Source organism: Calidris pugnax, unplaced genomic scaffold (assembly GCF_001431845.1).
Source record: "Calidris pugnax isolate Ruff unplaced genomic scaffold, ASM143184v1 scaffold70, whole genome shotgun sequence".
Classification (NCBI taxonomy): Eukaryota; Metazoa; Chordata; class Aves; order Charadriiformes; family Scolopacidae; genus Calidris; species Calidris pugnax.
In genome coordinates, this window is record NW_015090862.1 from 16,989,882 (window position 1) to 17,016,725 (window position 26,844).

The 26,844-nt window shown below is 41.7% G+C and overlaps 1 protein-coding gene across 2 annotated transcripts; it reads left to right on the forward strand.

The window, feature by feature from the left end:
* The first annotated feature begins 3,906 nt into the window (after positions 1-3,906).
* SYNM (synemin) lies at positions 3,907-26,393 on the forward strand. Of its 2 annotated transcripts, none has more exons than XM_014944579.1 (4): positions 3,907-4,782; positions 11,101-11,225; positions 17,309-17,382; positions 18,857-26,393. In XM_014944579.1, exons 1-4 carry the CDS (start codon positions 3,997-3,999, stop codon positions 22,657-22,659), a joined length of 4,788 nt encoding a protein of 1,595 aa, XP_014800065.1. In that variant the 5' UTR covers positions 3,907-3,996; the 3' UTR covers positions 22,660-26,393. The 2 variants fall into 2 exon arrangements, with proteins under 2 accessions (XP_014800065.1, XP_014800066.1); XM_014944580.1 differs by lacking the exon at positions 3,907-4,782 and adding an exon at positions 17,811-17,847.
* Positions 26,394-26,844: the final 451 nt, after the last annotated feature.

Genomic DNA, 26,844 nt, shown 5'->3' on the forward strand with positions numbered 1-26,844 from the left:
AGAAGAACCTCAGTTCCAGCCCCTGGAGAAACATCCCCTCTCCTGGTGACCCTGTAGCTGGTTTTCGAGGGTTTCCAAGCTTTGTGGAGCCCAGCAAAGGGGAGGCAGAGAGCTGAAGTCCAGCTTTCCCCAGTATCGGGGAATTATCTGATATTCATTAAAATAATAAATGGCTGGTGTTTGCTTTATTATCTCTGATATAAACGCAGGGTAGCCATGAAAGCCAAAAGATGAAGGTGGGAAATACTGCCCTTCACACTTCTTCCCCACCCACCATGGGGGAATATTCCTACACTCATCTAATTGCAGGAACTGTCTGTAAACAAATGTGTTTTGAAACTCCCATATAAATATGAATCACAGCATCTTGCACCAATTTAATAAACTATGTTTTCTTTGTGTCAATCTATCTCAAGAATGTCGGAATCAGAACATTTCCCCAGTGACAGCTTCATCCTTTAAACTCCGCAGATGAGAGAGCATGCAGAACAATCTGTGCTGAAGCAGGATTAAGAGTTACCAGGGTGACACTTTGTAGTTTGTAGGATGCTGACAATGAGCCTCTCAAAAGCACCAGACCTTCCCTGGTGCTGCAGAGACCACAGAGACCCAATTTGCCTTTGCTATCACTGAAGTGGCAACAAAGATAGTGAATTTCCCCTGCCCTCCCCTTCCCCAGATCTTTTGCATTACAGCAGAATTCCCAGGGGCAGGATGTGGTCCCTGGCACCGGGGATTTACCTTGGGAAGAGGGATGGTCCGAGCCATCGCTTGTCTCAGTTGTGCCAAAGGTTCACTGCTCCTCTTTCTTTTCTGTCAGGCTCTCCTGCAATGACAGTGACAGCAGAAAGTTGTGGCTCCACCACACTTCTTCCCACCCAGAAAGAGAAACAACTGTGGCAACAAAAGCCTTGTTGCAACAAAAGCAAATGGGGTGTTTCCCATTTACCCATCACTGGTAGAACACATCAGGTTTCTTTCCCTCCTTCTCCAAATGCAAATTCATGAAAGTCTTCAGGGAGAAGGACTCCAACAACTCGTTTGCATTCTAGGTCTACACGTACCTGCATTGGCCAGGGGATTCTTAATAAGCTACTGAGTGTCGGAACCCAATCAACAAAACTGCAAGGTCTGTTTCAGAAATGGCTGCCCAAACTTTGCCCATTTCAGGCATTCCCTGACCTAGATCACAAATTACTTGCCCAACTGCAGGTCTCGGCCCAGGAATTGACTACAAGCTGTTCAGCAGATATCAGCACAATCAGCTTTGATGGAGAAGTAGATCCCCCAGCCTGGAAAGCTACCCAGCATCTAGAGAGAGGTTTATGGCTTTTTTTTCAAGAGAGATAAAAGCAAAGGTTCAGTTATCTACTGTGTTTTCAACAAGGAAATCATAAAAATTTATGGATACAGTTGCAGCAAAAATTTAGTCAAATTGTCAGTAAGAAAAGACAAGCAACTGCTGGGCTGACATCTGGCAGGACATCCACAGAGAACCCTAGAAAGCTCATTTAAACCAGCTGCCCCTCTCCTGCCAATGCCGCAGCGTGGCTCTCTGCAGTACGCTGCTTGTCAGTGCGCTCTTTACTTGGGGTTTTTAGGATAACAGTGACATCAGAGGGAGAAAAAGCCTCGTAAACCACAGGAACTCACCTCTTCCCAGAAGCATAGTGGTTTCCCTCATAAAAGAACAGCAGGTGTTAGAGTGTCACCGAGGGACTTGATTTTGACCACAAAGCCAAGAAAAAGCGAGTGTCTTTAGTAAATCTCAGCTTCTCAGTGACCTCTGACGGAGCAAATCTGCCAAGGCTAAATTGGCTGACTTCTAGGCCCAAGCCAATGATTTATCTGTCTTGGTTGGGCTTAAATCCTGGAGGCTTTATTGAGATTAGAAGGGAACTTACTCAGCAGAGAGCAAAGCAGCAGCCAAAATTTGGCCTGTTTGCCAGCGGGGAGATGTGGTGCTGAGGTGGAAGGCTTCGGGGAGGGGGGTGACAAAGCAGAGAAGAGGGTGCAGTGCCCAGAGCAGGTTGGTGTGGTCCATCTGTGCCCTGATTTCAGATTTGTGGGGCTTGTGCCAAATTCCAGTCCTTTCCCTGCATGAACTTTGGTGGGAAGTGGCCCTGAGGAGTAAATGCAAGGGTGGGAGCTGTGCCGCCTTAACATGAAGCAGCAAATCTCTGCAAAACTCCCAGGGCTGCAGCACTGGGTGAAATTTAAATGTGTGTGTGTGTGTCTGAGAGAGAGAGGGAGAGAAAGAATGCCTGGGGAGATGAAAAAGGTTGAAATGAGTCACTCCTTGAGTCTTTTTGTCTAATTTGGTAGATAATGCAGGGTGTGATGCTTCACTGCCTCCTTGCTGAGCAGCTCGTGCAGAGCCAGTTCCAGGGCAGACAATGAAAGGACGTCTCTAGATCCAGCCCATATATGGTGCAAAATGAGGCAGAGGAGAATCAGGCACAGGGACGCGCTGGCTGCGGGCGCGTCTGCCGTGCACTAAACCCAGGAGGGGGGATGCTTTTCTGTTGTGCAAAGATTTTATGAGTTGTGACACAGGCTGAAAAGAGGAGGCATTTCCATAGCTTCCTCAACTCAAAAGTGGCGTTCTAAAGTGGCATTTGACACTTTATATTAACTTAAAGCCCAGTCACAGTACGGTAAGAGCAGCCGATGGATCACAAACCCAATAAATACCTCCTGGGGAGCACAGTTCCCATGGCACAGCGATGGAAAAGCAGGCTGAGCCTTAGGCAGTACAGCCCTGCACCAGGGGAGGGGAGGAGGTGGAAGGGATTTGGTGAGAGCAGTGCTGGGTGGTCCCTGAAGCGAGCTATGCTCCTGAAGTGGGCTTTGTTCCCTGAGACAAGTTTTCTTCCTTAAGCTGGGTTTTTCTCCGTGAGCTGGGCTTTGCTCCATGAGCCAGGCTTTACCTCCAGAGCTGAGCCTTGCTCCATGAGCTGGGTTTTGCTCCCAGAGCTGGGTTTTCCTCCCAGAGCCAGGCTTTGCCCCCTGAGCCAGGCCTTGCTCCCACAGCAGTGTTTTGCCCCGTGAGCTGGGCCTTGCTCTAGAACTGGGTTTTGCTCCCATAGCGGTGTTTTGCCCCCTGACCCAGGCTTTACCTCCAGAGCTGGGCCTGGCTCCCAGATCCGAGTTTTTCTCCCAGAGCTGGGCTTTGTCCCCCTGAGCTGGGCCTTGCTCCCACAGCAGTGTTCTGCCCCCTGAGCCAGGCCTTGCTCCCAGAGCCGGGCTTTGCCCCCTGAGCTGGGTTTTGCTCCCAGAGCCAGGCCTTGTGCCCTGAGCCGGGCCTTGCTCCCAGAGCTGGGCTTTGCCCCCTAAGCTGGGTTTTGCTCCCAGAGCCAGGCTTTACCCCCTGAGCTGGGTCTTGCTCCAGAGCTGGGTTTCACTCCCATAGCGGGGTTTTGCCCCCTGAGCCAGGCTTTACCTCCAGAGCCGGGTTTTTATTCCCAGAGCCAGGCTTTGCCCCCCTGAGCTGGGCCTTACTCCCACAGCAGTGTTTTGCCCCCTGAGCCAGGCCTTGCTCCAGAGCTGGGCCTTGCTCCCGGAGCTGGGCTTTGCCCCCTGAGCTGGGTTTTGCTCCCAGAGCCGGGCTTTTCCCTCTGAGCTGGGCCTTGCTCCAGAGCTGGCTTTCACTCCCATAGCGGTGTTTTACCCCCTGAGCCAGGCTTTACCTCCAGAGCCGGGTTTTTTCTCCCAAAGCCGGGCTTTGCTGCTCCCCCCCCTCCGGAGCCGCCCCTTCTCTCCCCCTCAGAGCACCTTGGCGCGAGGCACCAAGAGCCCGGCAGGGGGGGCCGGAGGGCAGCGGCGCGAGCTCGGGGGCGGGGCCTGACGAGACGTGGGCGGGGCCTGTCGGGGCGGGGCCCGGCGGGCAGAGCCCCGCGGCCGGGCGGCAGCAGCGCAGCACCGGCAGCTGCGGGGGTTCGCGGCGGTCCCTGGTCCTTCTCCGCTGCCCCCCCGGTCCATCTATCCCCCGGCAAGATGTGGCGGCGCTGGGAAGCGGGATGGGACGAGAAGAGGGAACTGCAGGAGCTCAACTCCCGGCTGCGGGTCTTCGTGGCCCGCGTGCGGGAGCTGGAGGAGGAGAACCGCTTTCTGGCGCGGGAGTTGGCGGAGCTGCGGGAGCAAGAGCTGATCGGGCTCCGGGTGCCCGAGGAGGAGCTGGCCTGGCTGCGGATGCAGCTGGAGGAGCTGACTCGGGCGAAGCTGGAAGCGGAGCTGGAGCGGGATGGGCTGCGGAGGGAGCTGGAGCAGCTGCAGCTGCTGGGAGCCGAGGTGCTGGCCATGCGGCGGCGGCTGGAGCCCGAGCTGGCCGGGCAGCGGCAGCTGCTGGAGCGGCTGCGGGGCGAGTGCGTGGCCCTGGAGGAGCTGCTGCTGCAGCTGCGGGCCGAGCACGGGCACCTGGCGGAGCAGCAGCGGCGGGAGGCGGTGGAGATACGGGAGCTGCGGATGGACCTGGCCGCCTTGCCGCCCCCCTTGGCCGGGCTGAGCCTGGAGGAGCTGGAGGAGACCTACGAGATGCTGCTCAGCCAGAGCTGCCGGGAGACCCTGCTGCGCTACCAGGAGCAGCTCCAGATGCTGCAGGAGCAGGAGGCGCAGAGGAGCCGGGAGAACCTGGAGCTCCTGCGGGAAGAGAGCCGGCAGTGCCGCCAGCACCTGGAGGACCTGCAACGCCAGGGCCGGGAGCTGTGCGGGCTCCGGGAGCGGCTGGAGCAGGAGCTGCTGGCCATGCAGGACCGCCACGGCGCCGAGGTGGAGGAGTACCAGGTGGGTGGCACTGCCCCCTCGGGTCGCTCCCCGGCCGGTGTCCCCCTGGTCCCAGGCCTCTCCCGGTCCTCTTCGCCGGGACTGTGCCGCTTCCTTCCCGCCTCCGGTGCCTGCTTTGATGCTCTTCTTGCTCTCCTTCTGTCTATCCACTCAGTTTTTCCCTTCAGTTTTGGCCCATCCTGAGATGTGAGGTTTCCCCTCACCCCGGCACTCTGCCTCCCTAGCAGTAGGAATTCCCCCAGGCTGGAAGAGAAGGTGTTGAGCTCAACCAGCAAGAGCTTGTTGATGCTGAGTCCTTCTCTGGGGAAGAACAGGGAGTCCCTTCCAGACCCGCTGCTCCGTTTGGGGAGAGCTGGATGGGAAGGGTGGGGATCAAAAGGAGACAGTGACCCTGAGGACATCTTCCTGGTGACAGGTGCTCCCTTCTCAACCTGCCCTTGGCAAGTACCCAAGGGCATGGAGCTGGCACATGCTCCCGCTTGGGTTGGCATGGGCACATGGGACATGGAGCAGTCCCATGGAGCACAGGTGAATGAGTCCCCGTGCGGTGGGACACGAAGCTTCCTGCTTAGTCTGAGACTTGAGGTTGACCTGGTGTGATCAGAGAAATGATCTGAATTTTCCTCCTGCTTTACACACACTCCTGTGCACCCTGCGCCGAGAGAACAGCTTGTGGCCCCAGCGTAGTTAAGGACACTTTTAATTGTTTAAAGGCAGGAAGACTCATTACTGCGCTACAGGCAGTGAGCAGGGCAGGAATTTTTGGAATTCAAACTTTAAGGATGTAGGTGACTGGTATCTGTTTGAGGTGGGTGTTTGGGGGGCTGTTAAACAGAGGGTTAGAGCATCTGCAGCTGAGAATTTGCTTGCTGTCACAATAACGTTTGGTGTAACGATGTATAATCACCCTGTGTGTGTGAACAGATCAGCAAATGCCCCAACAGCAAAATATCAGTTCATCAAATTTGGAGCAGAGAGCACGTATTAGATCATCCCGACTATCAATCGATTTCCTGAGGGCAACGTTTCTTTTGTTCATTGTCAGACCTTTTATTAACACTCTGCTGAAGCTGGGTGTTTGTCTGAACCCCCTGTGCTGATGATCACATTGTGTCCAACAGCCCTGGTAGATTACGGAGATGCTGGCGGTTGGGAAAGGATGGGGACCTGTTGCTGTGTGTCTGGTTTTTGTACAGTTCTAGATTGTTTGCAAGTTGCGTGGTTTGCAGATGCTGTGAACTGAGGCAGATGAGGTATGCAAGATGTAATTAGAAAGGCTTTTAACTTTTAGATCAATCTTACTTTCATTTTTGACAGGACAATTCATTCTTCCAGTCATGTATGTAAACATTTCCAAAGCTTTACAAGAAGACATTATATATAGATACCTCATTAATTAAACCTATCCATCTGTCAAAGCCAGGTAAAAATCTAAAGAAGAAAAAAGCCTTCATTTCCCCCCATTTTTTTGAGGTGTATAAGTTTATATAAATAACCTACATAAGCCTACCAATATTTAAAGTTACTGTGATTTCCAAAATATGTCCTCCTTACTGTCTGTATTTGTTATTAGGGATTTAGAATGAAAACTTCATTGTTCCTCAGTTGTCATTGCTCAAATTGAAAACCCTTAAATATTTTTGTAAGAGCATTTTGTGTAGCTCACTATCCGTGCTACAAGTCTTTCTTCTAAAGCCTGGCATTTGGTGGTTTTGTACCTGAGTGTTGTCTCTGTGTCTGTTTGCAGCTGGAAAGAATTTTCTTCAGAAGAGCAAGTGGAGACAGAGCAACTCATTTGACAAGTCAGATAATCAAAATCAATGCATGCCCTTGAATTGTCCTGATTCAATGGGCAAAAAGGGATGGTTATTTAGATACCAAGATAACAAACTTCTGTTTCACTCTCATGAGGATTTGCTGTGATTTGGATTTTACAGGAACAGTAGCTTCAAATCTTAGTAATACAAGAAGGAAAAAAAAGGTTCTTTGGTAGCCAGCCTGAAAACATGTGAGCTGTCTCATCATTGAATGTATGTCTAGGTAATATTTAAATTCTGGTGAAAATGATATCTTAAGGATTATAACTTCTGAACGTTTCCATATTTAAAATGGTTGGTTTCTAATGAGAAAAGCTTTTTCCAGTGGCCAGCCTACTGTACACAAGAAATAAAAGATCTTTTGCTCGCAGTCAGGAAGAAAAATTATAGAATGTGTAGAAGCAGCTGTTTCAGGTTTTGTTCTTGTGATCTAAGCTTTTCTTTTCTCCCTCATTGCTTTTTTTATTGGTGAAAGTATGTTCAGCTTGGATTTTAAACTGCTTTTTAAAGAGCACCTATTCCATGCTTATTTGTAAAGTGCCAGGCAGAAATGCTATGTATGTACAGATTTAAGTCAAGTGATTATTGTTCATTGCAGCTGCAATGGCAATTAGATTTATTCATATTTTCCATATATCGTGCAGTCGCCTTATATGTCCATCTTTGCCTCCTGCACTGTCCTTATCCTCACTAAAGCTTTCAGCAATGTTAAATAGAAATATGTATTTGGAGTTATAATTTAGTTGAACCAGGCAAGCTGTAAATCATACACTGCTTGGAAAATTTTCACTGGTCCTGGGTGCTAAAGGGATGAACTCAGTAGGTCTTCTTACTTCCATAATTTTAGCTTTATGCTGTGACAATACTTGCACAAAAACTCAGTGATTTGAGAAAGCCCTGTATTTTTTGGATGTAAAAAAAGGCCATGGCTCATCCTGCTGCTTTGAAAAGAAGCAGGAATTTTATTCCATAATTTTAGCTTTGTGCTGTGACAATACTTGCACAACAACTCTCAGTGATTTGAGAAAGCCCTGTATGTTTTGGATGTAAAAAAAGGCCATGGCTCGTCCTGCTGCTTTGAAAAGAAGCAGGAATTTTGCACTAATAAAAGTGGGTTTAGGGTCGGTTCCCGCATCAGTGTTTTGAGCTCCAGAAAAGAAGAAAACATCTTGTCAAATGGACATGTAATATCAATATGTTGTGCATTTTTTGTGTGTACCAGTTTCTAGCCAGCTAAGCACGGACTGTCAGTTCCTCCCCTGCTGAGCCACGCCATGAGCTATGGGGTCGGTAAATAGCACCAGATGGAAAGGGCTGGAGCCTGGAAACCCTCTCTTTATTCCCTGAGTAGGTACAGCTTGGACAACCCAAGTAAATTCTTTTCCCCCTACTGCCCTTCTAAAATTTCCCACTGCTGCCTGGAAAGGAACATCTGAAGGGTGAGAAAATCACTTCTCTTCAGTTACTCAGTTCTAGCAAGGACATCAAGGGGATTTGGGGGGGCACGGGTTTGATGTGGTTGAGAAGCAAATCTTTCCAAGAAAGTCTCGTGTGAAGCAAACGCAGCTGCAGCAGTACAGGTTACCTTTTTGCAAAATGGAAGCTTGTCGGCTTGCCATCTCCTCAACTTTGCCAAAGTGGTTTATGTACTTTTTGGCATGCTTGGAAACAGGACTTAAGACCAATTGTCCTCTGCATTATGTTCAAGCATCAGTGACTGGAGGGCTAGACGGGTGGCTGTCTGCCATCCAGTCTATACAATGTCTGCTCCTCTTGGAATGAATTCCTTTGGAGCTGCTACGCAGCTGGCTGAGTTATGTAGCCCCTTATGGTAATCATTAGGACACTGTATTTAACTCAAACTTTTGGATCCTGAGTGCTCTCCAAATCCAGTGGATAGAATCTAGGTGGCTTTTCAAACCCAGGCTGTAGAACTGGGGGTGAAGGACTGAAGCTCCTGTGTTTGGAGATAGGTGCGAATGTCACCAGTCTTTCACATTCCCTGTATGGATTCTTCTGGAACTGGAGCAAGATTTGTGTATTATGAAGCTTTTTTTTTAAACATATGTGTGCACACCTATAGGTTAGTCTCCTGTGCATTTTGAAGCTTTTTTTTTAACATATGTGTGCACACCTATAGGTTAGTCTCTGTGTTTAATTGGGGAGGCAACAAACACCTAAAGCACTTCATGTTTTCTATCAGAGCTCTTACCACCTTTAGGGATTGGTCCCATAGAGATTCAGCCCTTCTTCTCTTCTGCTCCTTTTGCTGACTCCTCTGGTTCTGTCAACACCCTGTCCGTTCTTGCTCATAGCTTTTTCCTTTTAGAAGCAGGGCCTGGCACTTTTCGTCTTTTCTCGTCTTGGGATTTTCCATTGTGTCAGTTCTTGAACAGGATGGGTGTCTCAGAGCTGCTAAAGGTCAGCAGTTCTGCTTGCTGCTGTGCGTGACTGTACAGGACATCACCTCCACTGCAGTCTGGATGAGGCTGTTGGGTGGTTGATAGTGCTTTTTCAGATATGATTTGTCTTCTGGCATAAAAAGGGGGTTTTAGGTACACTGAAGACCGTAGGCAAGGTTTGTCACGTCAAAGAAAACATCAGTGTAATTGTTTAACAACAGTTGCAACTGAAGAAATAGATTAACATGTGTGTTGTATAGAGAGATATACTCACATGTACATGGAGATACAGGCAGCTTCCTTCATAAAGCTTTCTTTTCACTTTTACTTGAAAAGAAAGAAGACTATTAATGTTTGAAATTCCAGCACTTTACTTCTTAAACCTTACTTCTGCCTAGCATATCATACTGGCAATAACCAATCTGGGGAATCCCCTGCTGTATCTTCATTTTTATGTTATCGCTTATACTTGAAAACTTGCTGCCTATAAATGATGTATTTTGAATTTTGTAAAAACTAGACTATCGGTGCATTGATTTTTCCAGTTTGTATTACAAAGTATTTGTTAGGATGCAATCTAAAATACGCTCTCCTGAATTCCTGTTCGGTGTTGCACACGTGTATGACATTTTGCTCTGTGAATGACAGCTCAGTGTCCTTGCATAGTGCAGAGTGATGTGAGCAAAATAGAATCAAGTCTTTGCTGAGATTTAATTTCTGTCTTCCCAGCCCCCAGAACAAAGTGTAATCTATAGCATTTCAGTTAGCATCAGTCTGCTGGCTGAGGATTGATCTGAGTTAGTAGATTCTGTCCACAGCAAGGAAACCATTAAGAATCGAACTGAAGAGCTAACACTGATACTTTTAGTTCTGCGTCTGTACTCAACAAGCTCCTCTCGATTATCAGGGGAGGGCTTATTTTCCAGAAGATGGCAATTTGCCCTTCGTGCGAGAGGTAACAGCAGTGATTAAAGCACTTGCTTTCTGTGATGTTCTTTTCAAGAACATGAAAGTCAGTTGTCTGGGTTAAAATCAAAATCGTAATGTTTTGTTCCATAAGTCTTCATTGTTTTTTTTCTGTTGTGTGCAGTTATTCAGTATTAAATCAAATCATGTTTTGTTGCATAAGTCTTCATTGGTTTTTTTCTGTTGTGTGCAGTTATTCAGTATTTAATGTCCATTTAGTATTTTGGAGTATGTTAAAATTTAGATAATTTTGAACTTCAGTATTTTTCTGCTTACCAGTCCTTTTCTCCATTTCCAAAACTTGTTAAAGGAAGGTGGGCAGTCCTTACCTACTACCTCATCAGTGCTGCCGCTCACACAGCATTTGTAGGTGTCACGTAAACTGCATCCCTCCCATACATGCACAGAGCTATGAAGGTACAAAGTTAATATTTAGTTATCATGATCAAAATGAGCAATCCCTTGTATATCTTCTGAGTAGCATTTATGACAAAGCTGGGTGGACTACGATGCAGGTGTCCAAATATTGTAGAAAACTTTGCTCAGAGGAACCGCTGGAGGTTCATCCTTCACCTCCTAGGCACTATGAATAACTCCAGAAGCTACAATCCAAAAACTGATTTGGACCCACATGTCTGTGGAACTGAATATACTGACACAGACAAATAGGCCAGGTTCTCATGGCAAAGCAGTTACCAAAATTCCCGATTTCGTGTATGATTTAAATGTGTAAATCTGCACCCTTAAAATGACAGAATGCATCACATTTTTAAAGCAGTGTATTTTCCTTGCTGAGTATGCTTGATAACTTTTGTACAGGGAATCCAAGTAGGTTTTACTTAAATATTTAGCTAGTTTAGTAAGGCATAAAACTCTGCTTCAGTAACAAAGTGTTTCAGATTTTATATCGGTCCTAGAGCTGATTTGTTCTGGTTTTCAAAGTGATGGAACGTATTGATTTATTGTTTTCTCAGTTTTTTGTTTGCTTGTTTTTAATTAAAAGTTATTAGGCATTCAAGTGTACAGATTTTCTTTGTTTGTTTTTTTTTTTTAATTAAAAGTTAAGTTATTAGGCATTCAAGTGTACAGATTTTTATGTTGGATCAAAACTAAAACTCAGTATTTCTGTTTAGAGGATAATTGATGCCCTAGAAGAAGAAAAGCAGTTCCTGACTATGTCAATCACCGATTACCTGAAGGACTATCAAGAACTACTGCAGGTGAAAGCAGGCCTCATCCTGGAAATTGAAACCTACAGGTAAGAATTGCAGTCACACTAAATTGTCACGGGTTTTTCCTACAACTAGGACAATATTTTCAATAAATTTCATTGGGGTGTTGATTTTCAAAAACAAAGAAGTGCAATTCTTATTGAGCAAAGTAATAATTTGCAAGAATTTCATGTCAGCCTCCTTTTGTATTCTTTTTATCAGTCATTAGCTTGTTGATACTGCATGCGTTATTCATATTCAACCTGCGTATACACAGTGGTATTACCAGTTATATATGATATACACTTTTGTGTCTAAAGCATTAACACTGTCTCATAAGCACATAACGTTGCTGTGAACCAGTGAGCATCTAAGTCTGGATAGAGATGGCACCAGCTGAATTACGGGTGAAATGTGTAGACTAAAGCAATCCACTGACAAACATGAAATTCAATTGTATTTGCATAACTGAAAATATGAGAAGCTTGAAAGAGTCGCTTCCGAGTAGCTTGATAACAGACCACCTTTCAGGTGCTTGTAGAGAGCGATAAGGTCTCCCCTCAGCCTTCTCCAGGCTGAACCACCCCATCTCCCTCAGCCTCTCCTCATATGACTTATTCTCCAGACCCCTCACCAGCTTTGTTTCCCTTCTCTGTAGTTCTTCTCTTCTTAGTAGAAGAGAAACTGTGGTAATGGAAGCCAGTTGTGATCCTTATCTGTGTGTGTTCATTCTGTTAACTTTGCTACAACATATGATTCTTATAAACTGAATCCTAGCTCTGATGTTGACTTTTACTGTTGTCACTTAAACTTTCTCCCTTGGTTTATTCATCTGCAAAATGGGATTAGCACTTTCACAATAACAGAATTATCAGAATTGTTTCGATGATTAGTATTCATCCAGAAGCAGGAATGATAATGCCCAGATATTTAGTTGTTCAGACATGCTCTTAGTTAATAAGTGAACCGTCAGTGCTTCTGCTCTGTAAAACCTTGTCAGCCCATTAAATTCTGGAACGTCTCCAGAGGTCATATCACTGATTGTATCAGCATTATTGGTTTGTCTAAGGATTCCCTGCCCTCATTAATGAAAGGAAAACAATTCAGCATCACCTGCAGCACGTGTGTCTTGTCCGGTTAAGAAGCCTCCTAAACCTGTTGGGTTTCTTCATCTGATAGTAGTGAATGCAAATTGTATGACTGATTGCCTTGGCAAGGCAGACTGCAGGGGACAAATGACCTACTGAAAAAGATCTGCAGATGAAAACAGCCTTGCTATGGATCAGAAAACAGGCTATCTAAAGCTGCTGAAAAGTGATTGGTTTGATTTATGCTTTCACATTTGTGTGGTTTTACCTGTTCCTCTTTTCCTCTTGTTCATCCTTCACTTAAGAAAATAACACCTTTCCTACTGTACACCTTTATCAGCACTGCTGTGGGAAGGAATCAGTATGGATCCAGTCAGTAGGCTGTTTAATAAGAGAATTCTGGACTGCTCATCTAGGGACTCTTTCAAATCCTACTCCTCTCCCAGGTCTTTTTATCGATAATAACCAGGGCACGTGAAGCCAACTCCGCTCTTCCCAGCATTACAGGTTAAGGGTGTGGTATCTGGTCTACTTCTTGGAGCTTTCTTTCTACGTCCCACCCTGTATTTTCTCTTTGTTCTACAGCTCCTACAGGTCCTGTTTTAAAGCCAGTTCTTTCCATTAGTCAACATTGCTCCTAGACTGGCAAGAAGGATGACTGTTGCAAGGAACACCCTTCCCCAAGGACCAAGTGTGCTTCCTCTCTGGTTCTGCTCACCCTTCCTGCTCTGGAAGGGGAGGCTCACTCAACAAATGAAATATATGTTTTATATGGGTTTATACCTCATGGGAATTTTCTTTCCCAAACCTTTTCAGCACTGTTGAAGTAAATATTTATCAAGTGTCTTGCAGTTTCGTTCTGTGTTCTTGGAACCCTGCAAAACCACAACTACTTAGACTATGCTTAAATTTTATTTCCAGAGAGAAGTGGTGAATTATTCACTGTGCAAGACTCTTAATTTTAAAAGGAGAAAATAATTCTGATCCTAGGCAGATTTTCTATTGAGCCTTTCTCCTCAACTATCAGAAGCTTCTTGTCTTCAAACAGCAGCGGCTGCCCAGAGCCTCTGCCATAGGTTTAGTTTTTCTGCCCTCTCTAAAATATGTTGTTGTTGAAGGGTAAAAGATTTTTGTCCTAGTGTCATGCAAATATTCTGTTCTAGGTTACACCCTGCATTTTGAAGTAGCACAGGCTACAAAGCCTTTTTTTAGAATTTTTTTTAAGATTTTCTTTTTTTTTGTCAGGATCTCACAATACACTTGTCAGACACACTTTCCAATCCTCCTTCAGTTGGCTTCCTCCATCAGTGTTTCTTCTGACCCTTTCAGTACCTTCCTTAAGGAATCATCACCAGCACTAACATCTCCTCAGCTACTCACCACAACTTTCTCAGTTTCATTATTTCCTGTTTACAACTTGTACCATCCAGTATGTCCTATTCCTGTATTTGTTTTATTTTGAGCACAATCTGAGTTTTATACACTCAGGGAATTGAACATGCAATCAGTTACCCATTGTTCTTCACACAGTCCTTGTCCTCCCATCCTGTGATGGAAAAAATATGTGGCGTGGCCTTTACCCCTAAAAATGCTTCCTCCATTCCACTTCCTGGAGAGATTTTTTTATAACTTTTCCCAAATACCCAGGATAGAGAGGATGATTTTTTTACAGGCTGCTGGCTAACTGCCCCCATCTGAGATTTTGGGTTTCTGCAGTTGAAATGTTACTGGTGTTGGGAATGACCACGATAATATTTGCACTGCATCCTCTTATTTTAGTTAAACTGGTTTGGAGAGATAAGTTATCTCATCCACCTGCTTTCATGGACTAGTTATTTCTGTTGTCATCCAGCACGCTGTGGGGCTCCAGGCTGACTAGCGTGTCACTGCTAACTTTAGATAAATGACATTAATAATGAGATGAGTTAAAGGTGCAGTTGGAATACTTTCTGGCAACACTTACCCACACCATGTTAATACTTCGTTTATGTGTCATTTGGGATCTAATTTCCAGGAAGTAGCTGATGTGGTTATTTTTTAGAGGAGTGCTGCTTGGAGGAATTTTTTTTGTTATATTGTGAATATTATGTACTGAGATTAACACCCTATTCTTCAGGCAGTTTAAGTTTAAAAGCAGTCCTTGCCACAAAGAGCTTATGGTTGAAATGGTTATTATTAGGGAAGGATACAAAGGAACAGAGAAGCAAAATGAATCGCATAAAACGAAGCTACGGTCAAGCTGAGGAGCATAACCTGAGTTTGGCTTCCAATCCAGTGCTCAGTACATTACACTGCAGTTTCTCATCCTAGCTTACTAAGCCAAAGTCAGTCTAACATTTTCTCGTTTATCTGATAAGCTTGAGAAAATACACATTATGAACTGTGTACAGTAAAACACTGACTCACTGTCCAATTTTATAAAGGTTTCATGAAGCTTTGCCTTTCGTTTTCAAATGCAGTGTATTTTCAGTAGTAATATTTCAGATCCAGCTTTTCTGTGCGCTGTTGCCCTTTGCCATATACAGTTACCTCTTGGAACTTATTTTTAGTGACTTCATACGTTGCTGCAGCAACTGAACAACTGTTGTTTTAACAGCAGCCAGAAATCCTTAGTCAAACTACCCACATTCCTAGTTTCCTTCGTCATGGTTAACGCTTTCATTGCCGGCTCCTCGATATGTTTCTACAACATCATCACCAGCTTCTCTAGTGTGGGTCCATCAGAGCAATTTGTTTGGCACTCACTAGTTTCACCAGATCAGATGTTTGGTCTTGGGAACATTTCTGTACGTGTTGAAGTGATCTAAGCCCTATAAAGCTTCTCTTAATATGGAGAAAGATAATTTGCTTTGGTTTTACCTAATAGAGGTTATCCTAGGTTTGAATTTTACTAACTAAAAGAGAAGTAAAGGTGTTCATCTGAGCCTGAGGGAGAAAGTGACCTGTAAATACGTTATGGAATTCTAACCTGGCTTTTTTTCCTCAATTTATGCAAATCTCTGGTTGCAAAGAAAGCCATACTAATAATATTTTGCTGATGTAGCATTGTCCTACTGAATCTAGAGGCAGTCAGAAACCAAAAGAAGCATAAAATGGCCAAAGTGATCAGTCATGTGAATTGTGAAATCTACAGATGACATCTAAAATGACTGCTTTGCTAATTTTGACAGAAATGCCCGGCAAATATGTGTATACCACAATCCTAAACTGCTTTCAAATACCCTCTAGGGAGTCAGAAGCCTTGGCTATCATAATTCTCCAGCCTTACTCTTGACAACTTTCACGTTGCAGCTGTATGTTATCAGTGCAAAACATCTGGCGTTTCCAAAACCGGAAATGATGAAACAGTTATCTCACTAGAAGTGAATATAAAAACACCAAACTTACTGTACTGATTATAACATTCAGTTGCATATTGAAAGAACCTGCCACAGAATTTCTAGGCTGTTGCACCAGAATGCTGCAGTTGATGGAGCTTTTTTTTTTTTTTTTTTTTTTTGGAGTAACAGCTTGTGTCCCTGCAATAGTGGAAAAAGGGACAAACTGCTTTTTTTCTTCTTTTTTTTTTTTTTTTTTTAAATGGCTATACATGTTTTATGTCAGACAGTACAAGCGTATAGACAGCAGGAGGGAAGAAAAGTGCAGAGCAATTACTCCTGGAAATGTTTTGCCCCTCAGTTGTCCTAATCCCTGTGGGAAATGTACCTCTGGAGTATTTTTCACCACTGTAGAAAGGAGAAAATGTAGGGTAGTCGCCTTATGCAGGAATAGAATGAGCCTGTGGCTGCTGTCAGATGGGTCTTGAGGGAGTTCGGTCTTTGTATGTGCACGCTGTAGAGGGAACAAAGTTTAGCATAAAGAAAAGGTGGCCAGTGTTATCAAGCAGTCAGCTGGGTATGATGTCTCCAAGAACAGCTAATGTGTGTCACCAGCATAGAAGAGGCAACTCAAAAAGCCTCCATTCTATGTGTCATCACACCAAGAATAGGCAGTAGACAAAATTATGGAGCAGATTATCAACAGTTGTTGCCTGCTTCTGTTATTGGCTTGTAATGATATAATTTCCACAAAGTAAAAGTAACCAAATTGGTGTCCTGTCCATTTCTGATCAGTTGCTGCTGAGCTAACATGATGTCTTGGTTGGTCAATAAGAGGAAACCTTGACCACACAGTAATCCTGTGGGAATGGTGGCTTTCTGGAACTACAGAAGCTATTGGAGAGTCACTGCAAAAAAAGAACAAATAAAAGGCTGAGGAATAGAAGGGATGTCCTTAAAAGAAACCAAGCAGTTTCTGTCACAAAGAATTTTCCTAGTCTTTTGTTGTAAAATATGTTGTATTGATTTTTGGATTGAATAGGAACTAAGAATAGTTACTTTAATACTGTAAGTTGTTTCCTCCAGCACTAGCCAGTGTTTGACAGTAGAAGTAATACTTCCCTTCAATTTTCATTTGAAAAGGATAGAACTTAGAAATCCTGGGTGTAACAGTTCCCTCATATAATGCACTGCAACAACCCCTTTAGCACTATATTACCAGCAGGAAAGCTGCTGACTATTTGCTTGCAAATATTTGTTCATTTTTGCCTTTTCTTTATAAAACGTCTCCATGTGTTTCTCTCAGAAAGCTCTACTGAATATCTGTTAAGTTTTGTTTGGTTTTGTTTTCTCCTAACTCTGTTATAAGTTCATCATTCTGGAAAAAATTGCTATGATTCCATAGTGGAAATCAGTGGATTTTGTCCATGTCAGGAAGCAGTACATTGACTTATGTGGAAGATTTGATCTAAAACTGTGTTTTCTGCTGCTGTTGCCTACTGTAAGATTATTGCATTGTTCTCAAGAACTGGACTCTGCAAATTAAGTGTCTGGAAGATGTTAAGGATTTCTCATTCCCAGTAATAAAAATACAGAGTGTGAAAAACACTCAGGATCTGACCCAACTGCAGGATAATTTTTTCCATTGCTAAGACGTGTAAATGTTAAATATTATGATTATTCTTCCCAAAATTTTAACGGAATGCCTTTTAATGTGTGTTGCAGAGCTTTGTTAGAAGGGGAGAGCAACCAGTGGATTATTACATGGAGAGAGCAGCATGGAGGAAAATTGCCTCAAGGTAAAAAAAAGAATGTTAAAAAATGAATGTTGAATGAAATTAAATATAACTGGAAGCTATTTTGTTATAGTATTCTTGAAGCATACTTTTTATGAGTGTTTTGCAGAGTGAATAGTTTTTGAGAGTTAATATTTAAAATCAATATAGTGCTGTTCTGTATGAGATATTTTAGAAAATCATGACTCAAGTGGAGAAGGTAAGTAGGGAGTGATGTTTCATAGCCGTAATAGCTTGGATGCCCATAGCTCTTAAGTTTTGAAGTGTATAGCAAGAGGTATTTAACAAAACATAGTTAAAACCATGGAATCCATCATCACAAGGCATTGGGAGTGGTGCAACATTTACATGGGTTTAAAGAGAAATATTAGCAGAATAATGAAAGAAAAATCAAAGACTTACTAAACATAAAGATACCATTTCTATCTTAGGAGCTGCAAATCTCTGGAGGCTGTGAGAGTATGCCAGGGAAGTATCACAATTTACTTGCCCTGTTCTTATACTCTTCTCTATGTATCTACTGTTGATCACTGTAAACAGGATACTGGATTAAGATGGACCCTTGATTTGACTGCTATGGCCATTGTTATTAATAACAGAATTAGTTTTGATAATGCTCCTGAGTTTAACAATGTGCGGTCTTAAAATAATCAGACTACCATAGATAGTAGTCCCAGAGGAGAGTTGAGTGTCTGTAGTAGTAGGTTAAGCAGACAAGGGCCGAGGCTGAAATGCTCAGGTAGAATTGCCTGTGCTGTTAAATTGTTAGCACTGTCCCTGGCACAGTTTGGATCTGGACCAGCCAGTACTTTTGCAGACAACGCTCGGACGTAATCAATGTTTCCCACATACCAGGAAGCACTACCAAAAGTCAGAGGAGATGTGACTAACTTCTTAGGAGTAGGCGATTTGAGCTGTGTGGTGGTGGTTGGTCTTAGAGCCAGACAATGACTCCTTGTCCACGTTATTAAATAGCACAGATATAGCCTAAAAGGTGCTTTATTTCTTTCCCCTATTGTACCTTGTTGTATCTTGTGGCTATGAAGGGTTATATTTGTGTTTTCAGTTTCCAGTATACGGTAGGAACTGAGAAACTTCAAGCTGCTTTGATTAATGAAGCAAAACACCAAGCCTAAGATATTAGGATACATTATTTAATATGAACTTGTAAATGAACATTAATATAAATACAAAGAGTGTAATTCTTAAGTAAATGCCATAATGCTTAGTAGGTTACTTCAGGTAAAATTAGCAAGACCTTGCAACTTAGTAAAAAGCTTTTCTTTCAGTTTTTATATAATTTATGCATAGACATAATTATAATGCAAAACCTACAGGAATGCCTTCACAAAGCTGCACTGAAAAGCTATTCTTTCTTTCAAAAATTTAGTATAAGATTTTATCCTAAAATCTATTTTACATTATTTTAGACGCAAGCCATTATTTTAATGTTTGGTCACCTATGCTCTTTTTGCAGATATTATAAACACTTCATATAACTACACTGATATTTACTCTACTTATCAAGAAAGAAATAGAAATAAAGCTTCACCAGGTATCAGGATCACTGACACAAGACATAGAATGCCGGTGACAAACACTAGCAGTTCTGCACGTTATTCAGCTCAATCAACACGGACTGGATCACAGACAACAGCTGGTGGAAGAGGTTTTGGAAGAGATGTACTTGGTTCAATATATCGCCCTTCAACTGTTACTAAGGATGAAAGGATTGTGACAGACCACAAAGAATTAAGAACATTTACTCCAGCCTACAGTAGCTGGAAAAACACTGAAATGCAGCAAAAGACAATTCCAGAAAGAAAGAAAACAGAAGTTACAACTTCATCCACAGTATCTTTTTCAAAAGAATCATCGCATACTGAAAGATCAGACAAGGACCAGAAGGCTGACACAAAGCCAGGGATTTCTGAAAATACAAGAACAAAACCAAGCTTCACTAGGTTTCCAGCTTACGAGCTGACTACCAATTTCAAACCATCTAAATATGAAGAGACCATAACTGAAACACGGACCACACTAAAAGAAAAAAGAGGAGGCAGCATACCAACTGAAGAGAAAAAATCTCTGCTGAAAGATAAACTAGAGAAACAAACAGAGGAGAAAAAGAAAACAGATGAGAAACCTTTTACAGAAGAAAGAAGTTCTGATTTTGGAAGGAAGACTGAGCGGAAAATGTATATCCGGGAGGAAGTCTTTAACCAGAAGTCAACAGGGAGTGATACTTCTAATGCAAGAACTTTGAAAAGCGAACCAACCGTAAAAGATAGAAATGTGACCTTGGAATCAAGAAGCAAAGAAGTCATTGAGATACCTATCAGTCTTGACGTGCCTGCTTCTGACAAAGAATTTCAGAAGAATAAAGAAATAAGGATACAAGGTTTTAAAACTTCCACAGGAAGAGAAACAGATGACCATGTAACTAAGCCTGATGAAACTCCCAAAGTGCGTATTTCAGAAGCAGAGTCCAATCTGAAAGATGAAGAGAGATTTAGTGACAGAAGTCATAAAATGGGAACTCTGTCAACTGAAAATATAGCAGAGAATATTGTTGCTGATATTCTTAAAAGTTTTACACAGTCTTCTAGTTCCCAGATATCAACAGACACAAAAGTGACCTATTTTAATAAGAAAGAACAACCAGATGATGGGAAAATAAAGACTGAGCTCACAGTGCAATCTCAAGTTCAAGAAAACATAGATATTTCTGATGAAGCTGACCGAGGAGGTCTATCAAAGCAGGATGTTAGAAAAGTGGTTCGAGAAGGTGTTGAGGGAACTCCTTCCAAAGAAGAGATAGAAGATATAGTACATCATGGCCTGAAAGGAAAGGAGGGCAGAAAGAATGTGTCTGTTAATGTTGAGATAGTAGAGGAGCCACTAGATTATGCCACTGATGAAAGGACTGACTTTTCAACACCTTTTGAAGTAGAGGAAGTGGAAGATACATTCCCTGAGAGAGAGAGGCGTTATGGTGATGAAGAGGAAGAAACCATAACGTTCACATATGAAGACGTTAAAAAGAAGAAACAGCGCCATGAGAGTTTCACTCATGTGGAAGAAGTAACTGAGGAAGATGACTCACCTATTGAACAAAAATATTTTGTATCTGTTCCCGATGAGCATCCTATTATCAATGAAAAAGATGATGACTCAGTATATGGGCAAATTCATATAGAAGAAGAATCAACTATTAAATATTCTTGGCAAGATGAATTTTTGCAAGGCACACAAAGTAAGAGAGATGAACGTGTAAGCTCTCCAGAAGAAACGTATCAAGTGGTAGGGGAGGAAGCAAGTGCACATATTTTAAAAGAGAATCCCGAAGCTGAAACATCCCATGTTGAATCCGTTGTTATCGAAAAAGAAATTAAAATTCCTCCTGAATTTCAGACTTCAATAAAAGGGCTTTTATCAAAGGAAACAAAGGACCCTAAACATCAGTTGAAGGAAGCTTTGGAGCAGTTGGAGGGCAGTCTCCCAGAAAGTGTGAAAGAGGAGCTGTCTGCATTAACAAAAGAAAATCAAGCTGACTCTAGTAGCTTAGAATTTGATATCAAAAAAGTTGATCAAACGGAGGAGGGTGGCTCGGTGACAATTGTAGCTGAAGTCAATGTGTCACAGACCCTTAATACTGATGAATTCGATGTAGCTCAACTTGGTGAAGTAATTGCAAGTGAGACGGAGAAGAAAACATCGCACTCTCTAAAAAAAGAGAGATTGGAGAGAGCTGTTGATGGTAAAAGCAATATAGAAATAGATGTTTCTTCCCACAGTGATAAATACACTTCTTTGGCTGATCAAGAAATTTATAACTCATCCACAGTGAGGAGAAGTGGTGGCACAGGGTATCATGCCACTGAACAAGTTATTTATGACGGTTCAGTTCTGGAAACTGCAGATTTTGGAGAAGTCTCACCACAATCAACTGATGAGACCAAATCCGTAAGGCGTATTAAGGTTGGTCCAGCAGAAGTTCAGAGATTTGAGCAGATAATATATGAAGGCCCTGGTTCGGAAACGCTGGAGCTCAGTGCTGCAGAAGATCTTGTTCAGACAGAAGGATCATCAGAGTTTAGCCGATCTGTGAAGCATTTTAAACTTGGTCCCAAAGAAATCCAAACCACAGAAGAAGTCATTTTTACAGGCCCTATTACTACCACTGTAGAAGAGATTGATTCTGGAAATCTTTCCCAGAAGTTTTCAATGGACTTTAACAGGTCCACAAGACATGTCACAGTCGGATCAAGGCAAGTAACTGAAGAAGTCTCTTTTGAAGGGCCTGTTTCAGACTCTGTGGAGCTCAATAGCTCAGGTAACCTGTCTCAGACAGAAGGGTCTGTGGATGTCAGCAGATCAGTAAGGCACTTTAGATTAGGTCCAAAAGAGATTCATACTGAGCAAGTTATCTTTGAAGGACCAATCTCTGGTAAAGTGGAAGTCAGTGATGCTAGAGACTTCTCACAGACAGAAAGTTCAGTCCGACACATTCAGTTGGGTCCCCAAGAGTTTATGACAGCTGAAAAAATCATCTACCAGGGGCCTGTCTCTAGGCACATAGAAATCAGTGAACTGGAAGACCAGACTCTTTCAGAAGGCTCAATAAAGCATGTCAGACTAGGTCAAGTGGAAGTTCAAACCTCTGAACAAATCACGTATCAGGGCTCCCTTTCTGAAACTCCAGAGCTCATTAATAAAGGAGAACATCTTTCAGAGAATGAAGGAAGCTCAGATATCAATAGATCTTTCAGGCACGTTAAAATAAGTCCTGTAGAATCTCATGCTGAGGAAATAATCTTTAGAGGACCTATTTCTGAAACGCTGGAAGATCTTTCACAAACAGAAGAGTCATCTGAGAGCAGCAGGTCTGTGAAGCATATTAAAGTAGGATCCAAGGAAAGAGCTTTTACTTTTCAAATGGATGTTTCCAAGATGGGTGAAATATCCACAATAAAAAGTGGAGAACAACAAGCAACAATGCTCATATCCAATAAGCAAGACCCTTCTGTTAGTCAACCACAGATTGTGGTTGAAAGTGACCAGATTGTAGAAAATGAAAATAACAGAGGCTATGTTCTCTCCAGTTTTTCTCAAGATCGTGGTGAAGAGGTAGTGGAAAAGTCATTTTTTGATCAAACTGTACAGTTGCAAAGAATGGTAGACCAAAGATCAGTTATTTCTGATGAAAAGAAAGTCGCTCTTCTCTATCTGGACCATGAGGAGGAAGATGATGATGATAATGATGGACAGTGGTTCTGAAAGGACTCTTCAATGAAGTCTACTTAGTAATTTGATTATACAAATTTTTGATTATCCTTTTTTTTTTTCTTTTTTAAAAGAGAAAAAAGGGATGGGTAAGCACTCACACTATTTAGATTATTAATAGTGGAGTGAGAAGTATTGAATCTAAGTCTCTACCTATTCAGCACACTTTTTACTTTATTGGAAATTTTATTTTTGGGAGAAATCATGCTATTAGTATGTTTTTCCTCAGAGACCTGTATCCAATAATTTCAGATTTTTCTGCCCATAGAGACAGGAATTTCCTATTGGGGAATTTAGAGGATTGTGTTTTATCTTTGTTCTATAGCAGGTCAATTACCAAGTGTGTGGTTGAATAGAACTTTTCTATTTTTTTTAAAAAATACTGTATTGTACTTGGTTACTAAAATATTCAGCAATTCTGTTTAAATCTCAAGCTACTAACCACAAATATAACAGAACATAGGACTAATGAGAGTGGTAGGTAGCTGATTTTCAGTTCCATTTCTGTGTACTTACATGCAATACCTAATGAAAATATTTTAAGATACATTTATTACAGCTAAAAGAATAAATAGGATCAAGCTAAACATAGAAAGAATTGACAAAAATTGTATTATTGGTATAGCTAGAATGCAGTACAAGAAAAAAAGACAGTTAACACTGAAGCAAGAATTTCTCACAGCGTTCATAATGAGAAATAGTGATTTTTATAGTTAGACTGTAGTACATTTAATATCTTTCAAAAGAAAGCAAATTTAAAAAATAGGTTGGATATTATTTCCACTGAAGGAGAACTCTACAGCTTCAGTGGCAATGTACGTTAATAACATCAACTTATTTTGCAGTATATGGGTTACCTTGATACTAGGTATTGCTAAAGGTAAGTGTGAAGTGTCAAACATAATTACATAATGCCTAATTTCTTAACACAGTGAAATTAGCTAATATGTGTTCTATTCGGAAGAAAACTTGTAAAAATGGCATTGATGACACTTATGATCACTGTGTGTCAAGTCATTTCCAGACAATACTTTGTTTACAAATGAGAAGATGCCCTTTTCAATTTCTAGGCCTGCCAACCTGACCTGAGATTGGAATTTCGCTTCTTTTTTTTCCTTCTTTTTTTCTGGTTGTAACATTTGCCTCAGGCCAAAGTTGGCTTTTAATTAAATAATTTGAAAATAAGCTAATTTAACTTGGATTGCACATTGGTGAAATGAAGGACATAGTTTAACTTTAAAATTATAATTCAGTGACTGCAGAGTCTGTATCAGAAGCCAGTACCAGTAACTGTACTAAATAAACTGTGCAGTGCTAGCAGAAGCAAAAATAGCAGCCAAAATATTTTTGTCACTGGGGTAAGAAGATACCATACCGGACACACAGGAGAAATGAGATGCACAAATGAGAAGCTGCTATTTTTTACGTGCACACACACACACACACACAAGCGCACATTCACTGACTCACTCTCACTCCTCTGCAGAGTAGAAACACACCTGTATCCGGATGGCTCTGTTGTGCCAGTCTGGTGGTCTCTGACTCAGAATTTCTTTCCTGTGGTTATTTAAGCATAGTTTTGCTTATACTAATCCAGTTTAGAATCCAGTTAACCTATTTTAGCCTGGCATGGCTAGTCACTTCAGATTACTTAATATTAACAGAAGCTAGGTTTTTCAAAACTGACTGCTGCTTTATAATATTGAATGTAAATGCAAAGCTAAAGAGAAGCTCCATGCTGACTGACATATCATGCTGTTTCAGATATGGGACAGTTTAATTGTTGCGTGCCTTAGTAACTAAGTTTGAAACTGTACAAAGCTATTAACGTTCCAAAGATTAACTCCTGAGGTTTGAATGCACTGCTAAATTTTTTGTACGTTTTCCTTATTTTGTATAAGTGTGAGTACCAGTGTAAATCAGGATTAGATATTTTTTGATCATGTACTATGAAATCATTTGTTGAAATTGGAAGTATAAACAACAGCTGGAAAATTAATAGGAAACTGAGTTGTGTAGAAGCACTAAAGGCATGTATGCTAAACTTATTTATACTGTTCACTGTGTAATGGATAACAATATTTTTTTCAAAATTGTTCATATGTGCTCAAAAAAGATCTTGTTGCTCCCATTTATAAATGGGGTTTTGTTAATTGTAATCTAATATCATCCTATACTTTTGTTTCCTCAGATGACTATATGATTTTATGTGTTTATTTTAATAATCGTGTATAAGTCAGAATTTTCCAGCTAGATGGCTAACTGCAAGCAATCAGATTCTGTACTTCAGGTATTAAATAACTGCATAAAGGAAGAAGTTAGGTCTGTAGTAAGCAGCACAGTGGAAAAAAAGTAATCTGTGCTGGTTTTCTTGAAGTTTTTTTCTAAGATGAAACTTAAACATTCTCTGTAAAACAGATACATTAATAGCTGCAGAAAAGGTATTTTGTAACCAACCCAAAGCTTACAAGGTCAAACCTATTTATTGATTCCTTGTGGAATCTTTGACAGACGTGCTCCTTAATAACAACTATACTAACACTCTGTTATCTATATCTTCACCTGCTCAGAGGATTATAATGTCATATAAAGCAAGGAGCCAAGCCAGTAAGGAGCAAGTGTATCATAAATTGTATATGGCCTTAGCATTGAAGGAGGAGAAGAAAACCCCATAAATCAGTATTGTTTCCACTGAGGCAAGAACAGCTCTTTAAAAATTCCTTTACACATCACTGTCAGATACAGTAGGTTATATGAAGATCCATTTCTACTTTGATTGTCTGGAGGGAAAAATTCCTGCTGTGTACTTTCTTTAGTTCTATTTAAGATAGGTATTTTAACCAACTGTTGGAAAGATAGTTTATTGTAGGGAACTGGAAACATGCCTTAACCTAAGACTTAATGAGATGCACAGTTCCGTTGCATGAATACTTTCAGGCTGCAAAAACAAAGGTATCTCATGTAAAAAGGCTTTAAGCTTTAAAATTATTTGTGTAAGGAGCCCATTTTCCATCTAGTTCTCATTAACTTGAGATATTTTGACATAAATGATAGCTTTTGGATAATGCTACCTTCAGGCAACAAGATATTCTTAGGTGGACAGTTGCATCCTGCAGGCCTAATGGTTGCATTTGCAGAATCAGGGCCGTAGGTACATGCATTACAAGTAAAAGCAAATATAACCCACTGCCTGGTGTACTAACTCACCTGTATGATCACTTTCTGCATAAGTATTATAACCTGGGGCTGAAAGGATCGGTGATATAACCTTGGTCAGCATGCACTTCTGAAGCTTACTCACATAAGTTGTGCTTTTCATTAAATACAAATAAGTACTGCTGAGTTTGGATGAAACAAAATGCTTTTAAAATATAATCAGTAAACTGGGGGGGGTAAAAACTATGTATTTATGTGCTGATATAGATCAGAAGTGGAGCACTGTTTTCCAAATGTGTAAACCACTGGTCTAGAAAGCAAATATAACATAGAATATAAAGAAAGATGTGTGAGAGACCTAGAACTCTGTATTGACTGTTTGTGAATAGCAGGTGTTTAAAAAAGACGGTAAGAATGTTGAAACTGGGTTTGTTGATGTCAGCTGTGTGAAACTTTGCAGGCAGCTTGTGTTTTGGTCATTTGCAATGAAACTGCATTTCTGTGGTGGTATAAGCTTTGTGATTTTACACTTTTTCACTCTTGAGTATTAAACAATCAAAATCAATGCAAAATCTCTTTCTTCTTGTCTGATGTTTTTAAGGTTGCATTGTGCAAGAAAAAGGAATTCGTGTCTAATTATCTTGCTCTAAGGCCTCTCAGACTGATGAGATTAATTTTGGTTCAAAGACTGAACAAAATTTTTCATTCCAGCAAAGGCATACTTCTTTCCCAGTGATAATTGAAATGATGGCAAAACATAGCATATTCTTTATTGCAACTACACACAACATGGGTGGACAAGCAGTGGTTCCTGAGTTCAACAGCAGGTAGTGGGAGAGGCAGAGTATCAAACAACATAGAAAGTGGAAACTCCTGGAGTTGCCAGCATCATAGTCTTCCTTGGATCCTGGCATTTGACCAAGGTAGGTGTTAACTTTTACTCTTTTCTAGCAAAGACAACCTCATTGATTTTTGTTAAGAATGAGAAGCCTGGCATACTGACCTTGTTTCCTGTCAGTAATG

Excerpts from the sequence above, each read along its gene's own strand:
- SYNM (XM_014944579.1), top strand. The coding sequence starts at position 3,997 with ATGTGGCGGCGCTGGGAAGCGGGATGGGACGAGAAGAGGGAACTGCAG. Across the intron at positions 11,226-17,308 it reads CTGGAAATTGAAACCTACAG|AGCTTTGTTAGAAGGGGAGA; the intron begins GTAAGAATTGCA and ends TGTGTGTTGCAG. Across the intron at positions 17,383-18,856 it reads TGGAGGAAAATTGCCTCAAG|ATATTATAAACACTTCATAT; the intron begins GTAAAAAAAAGA and ends CTCTTTTTGCAG.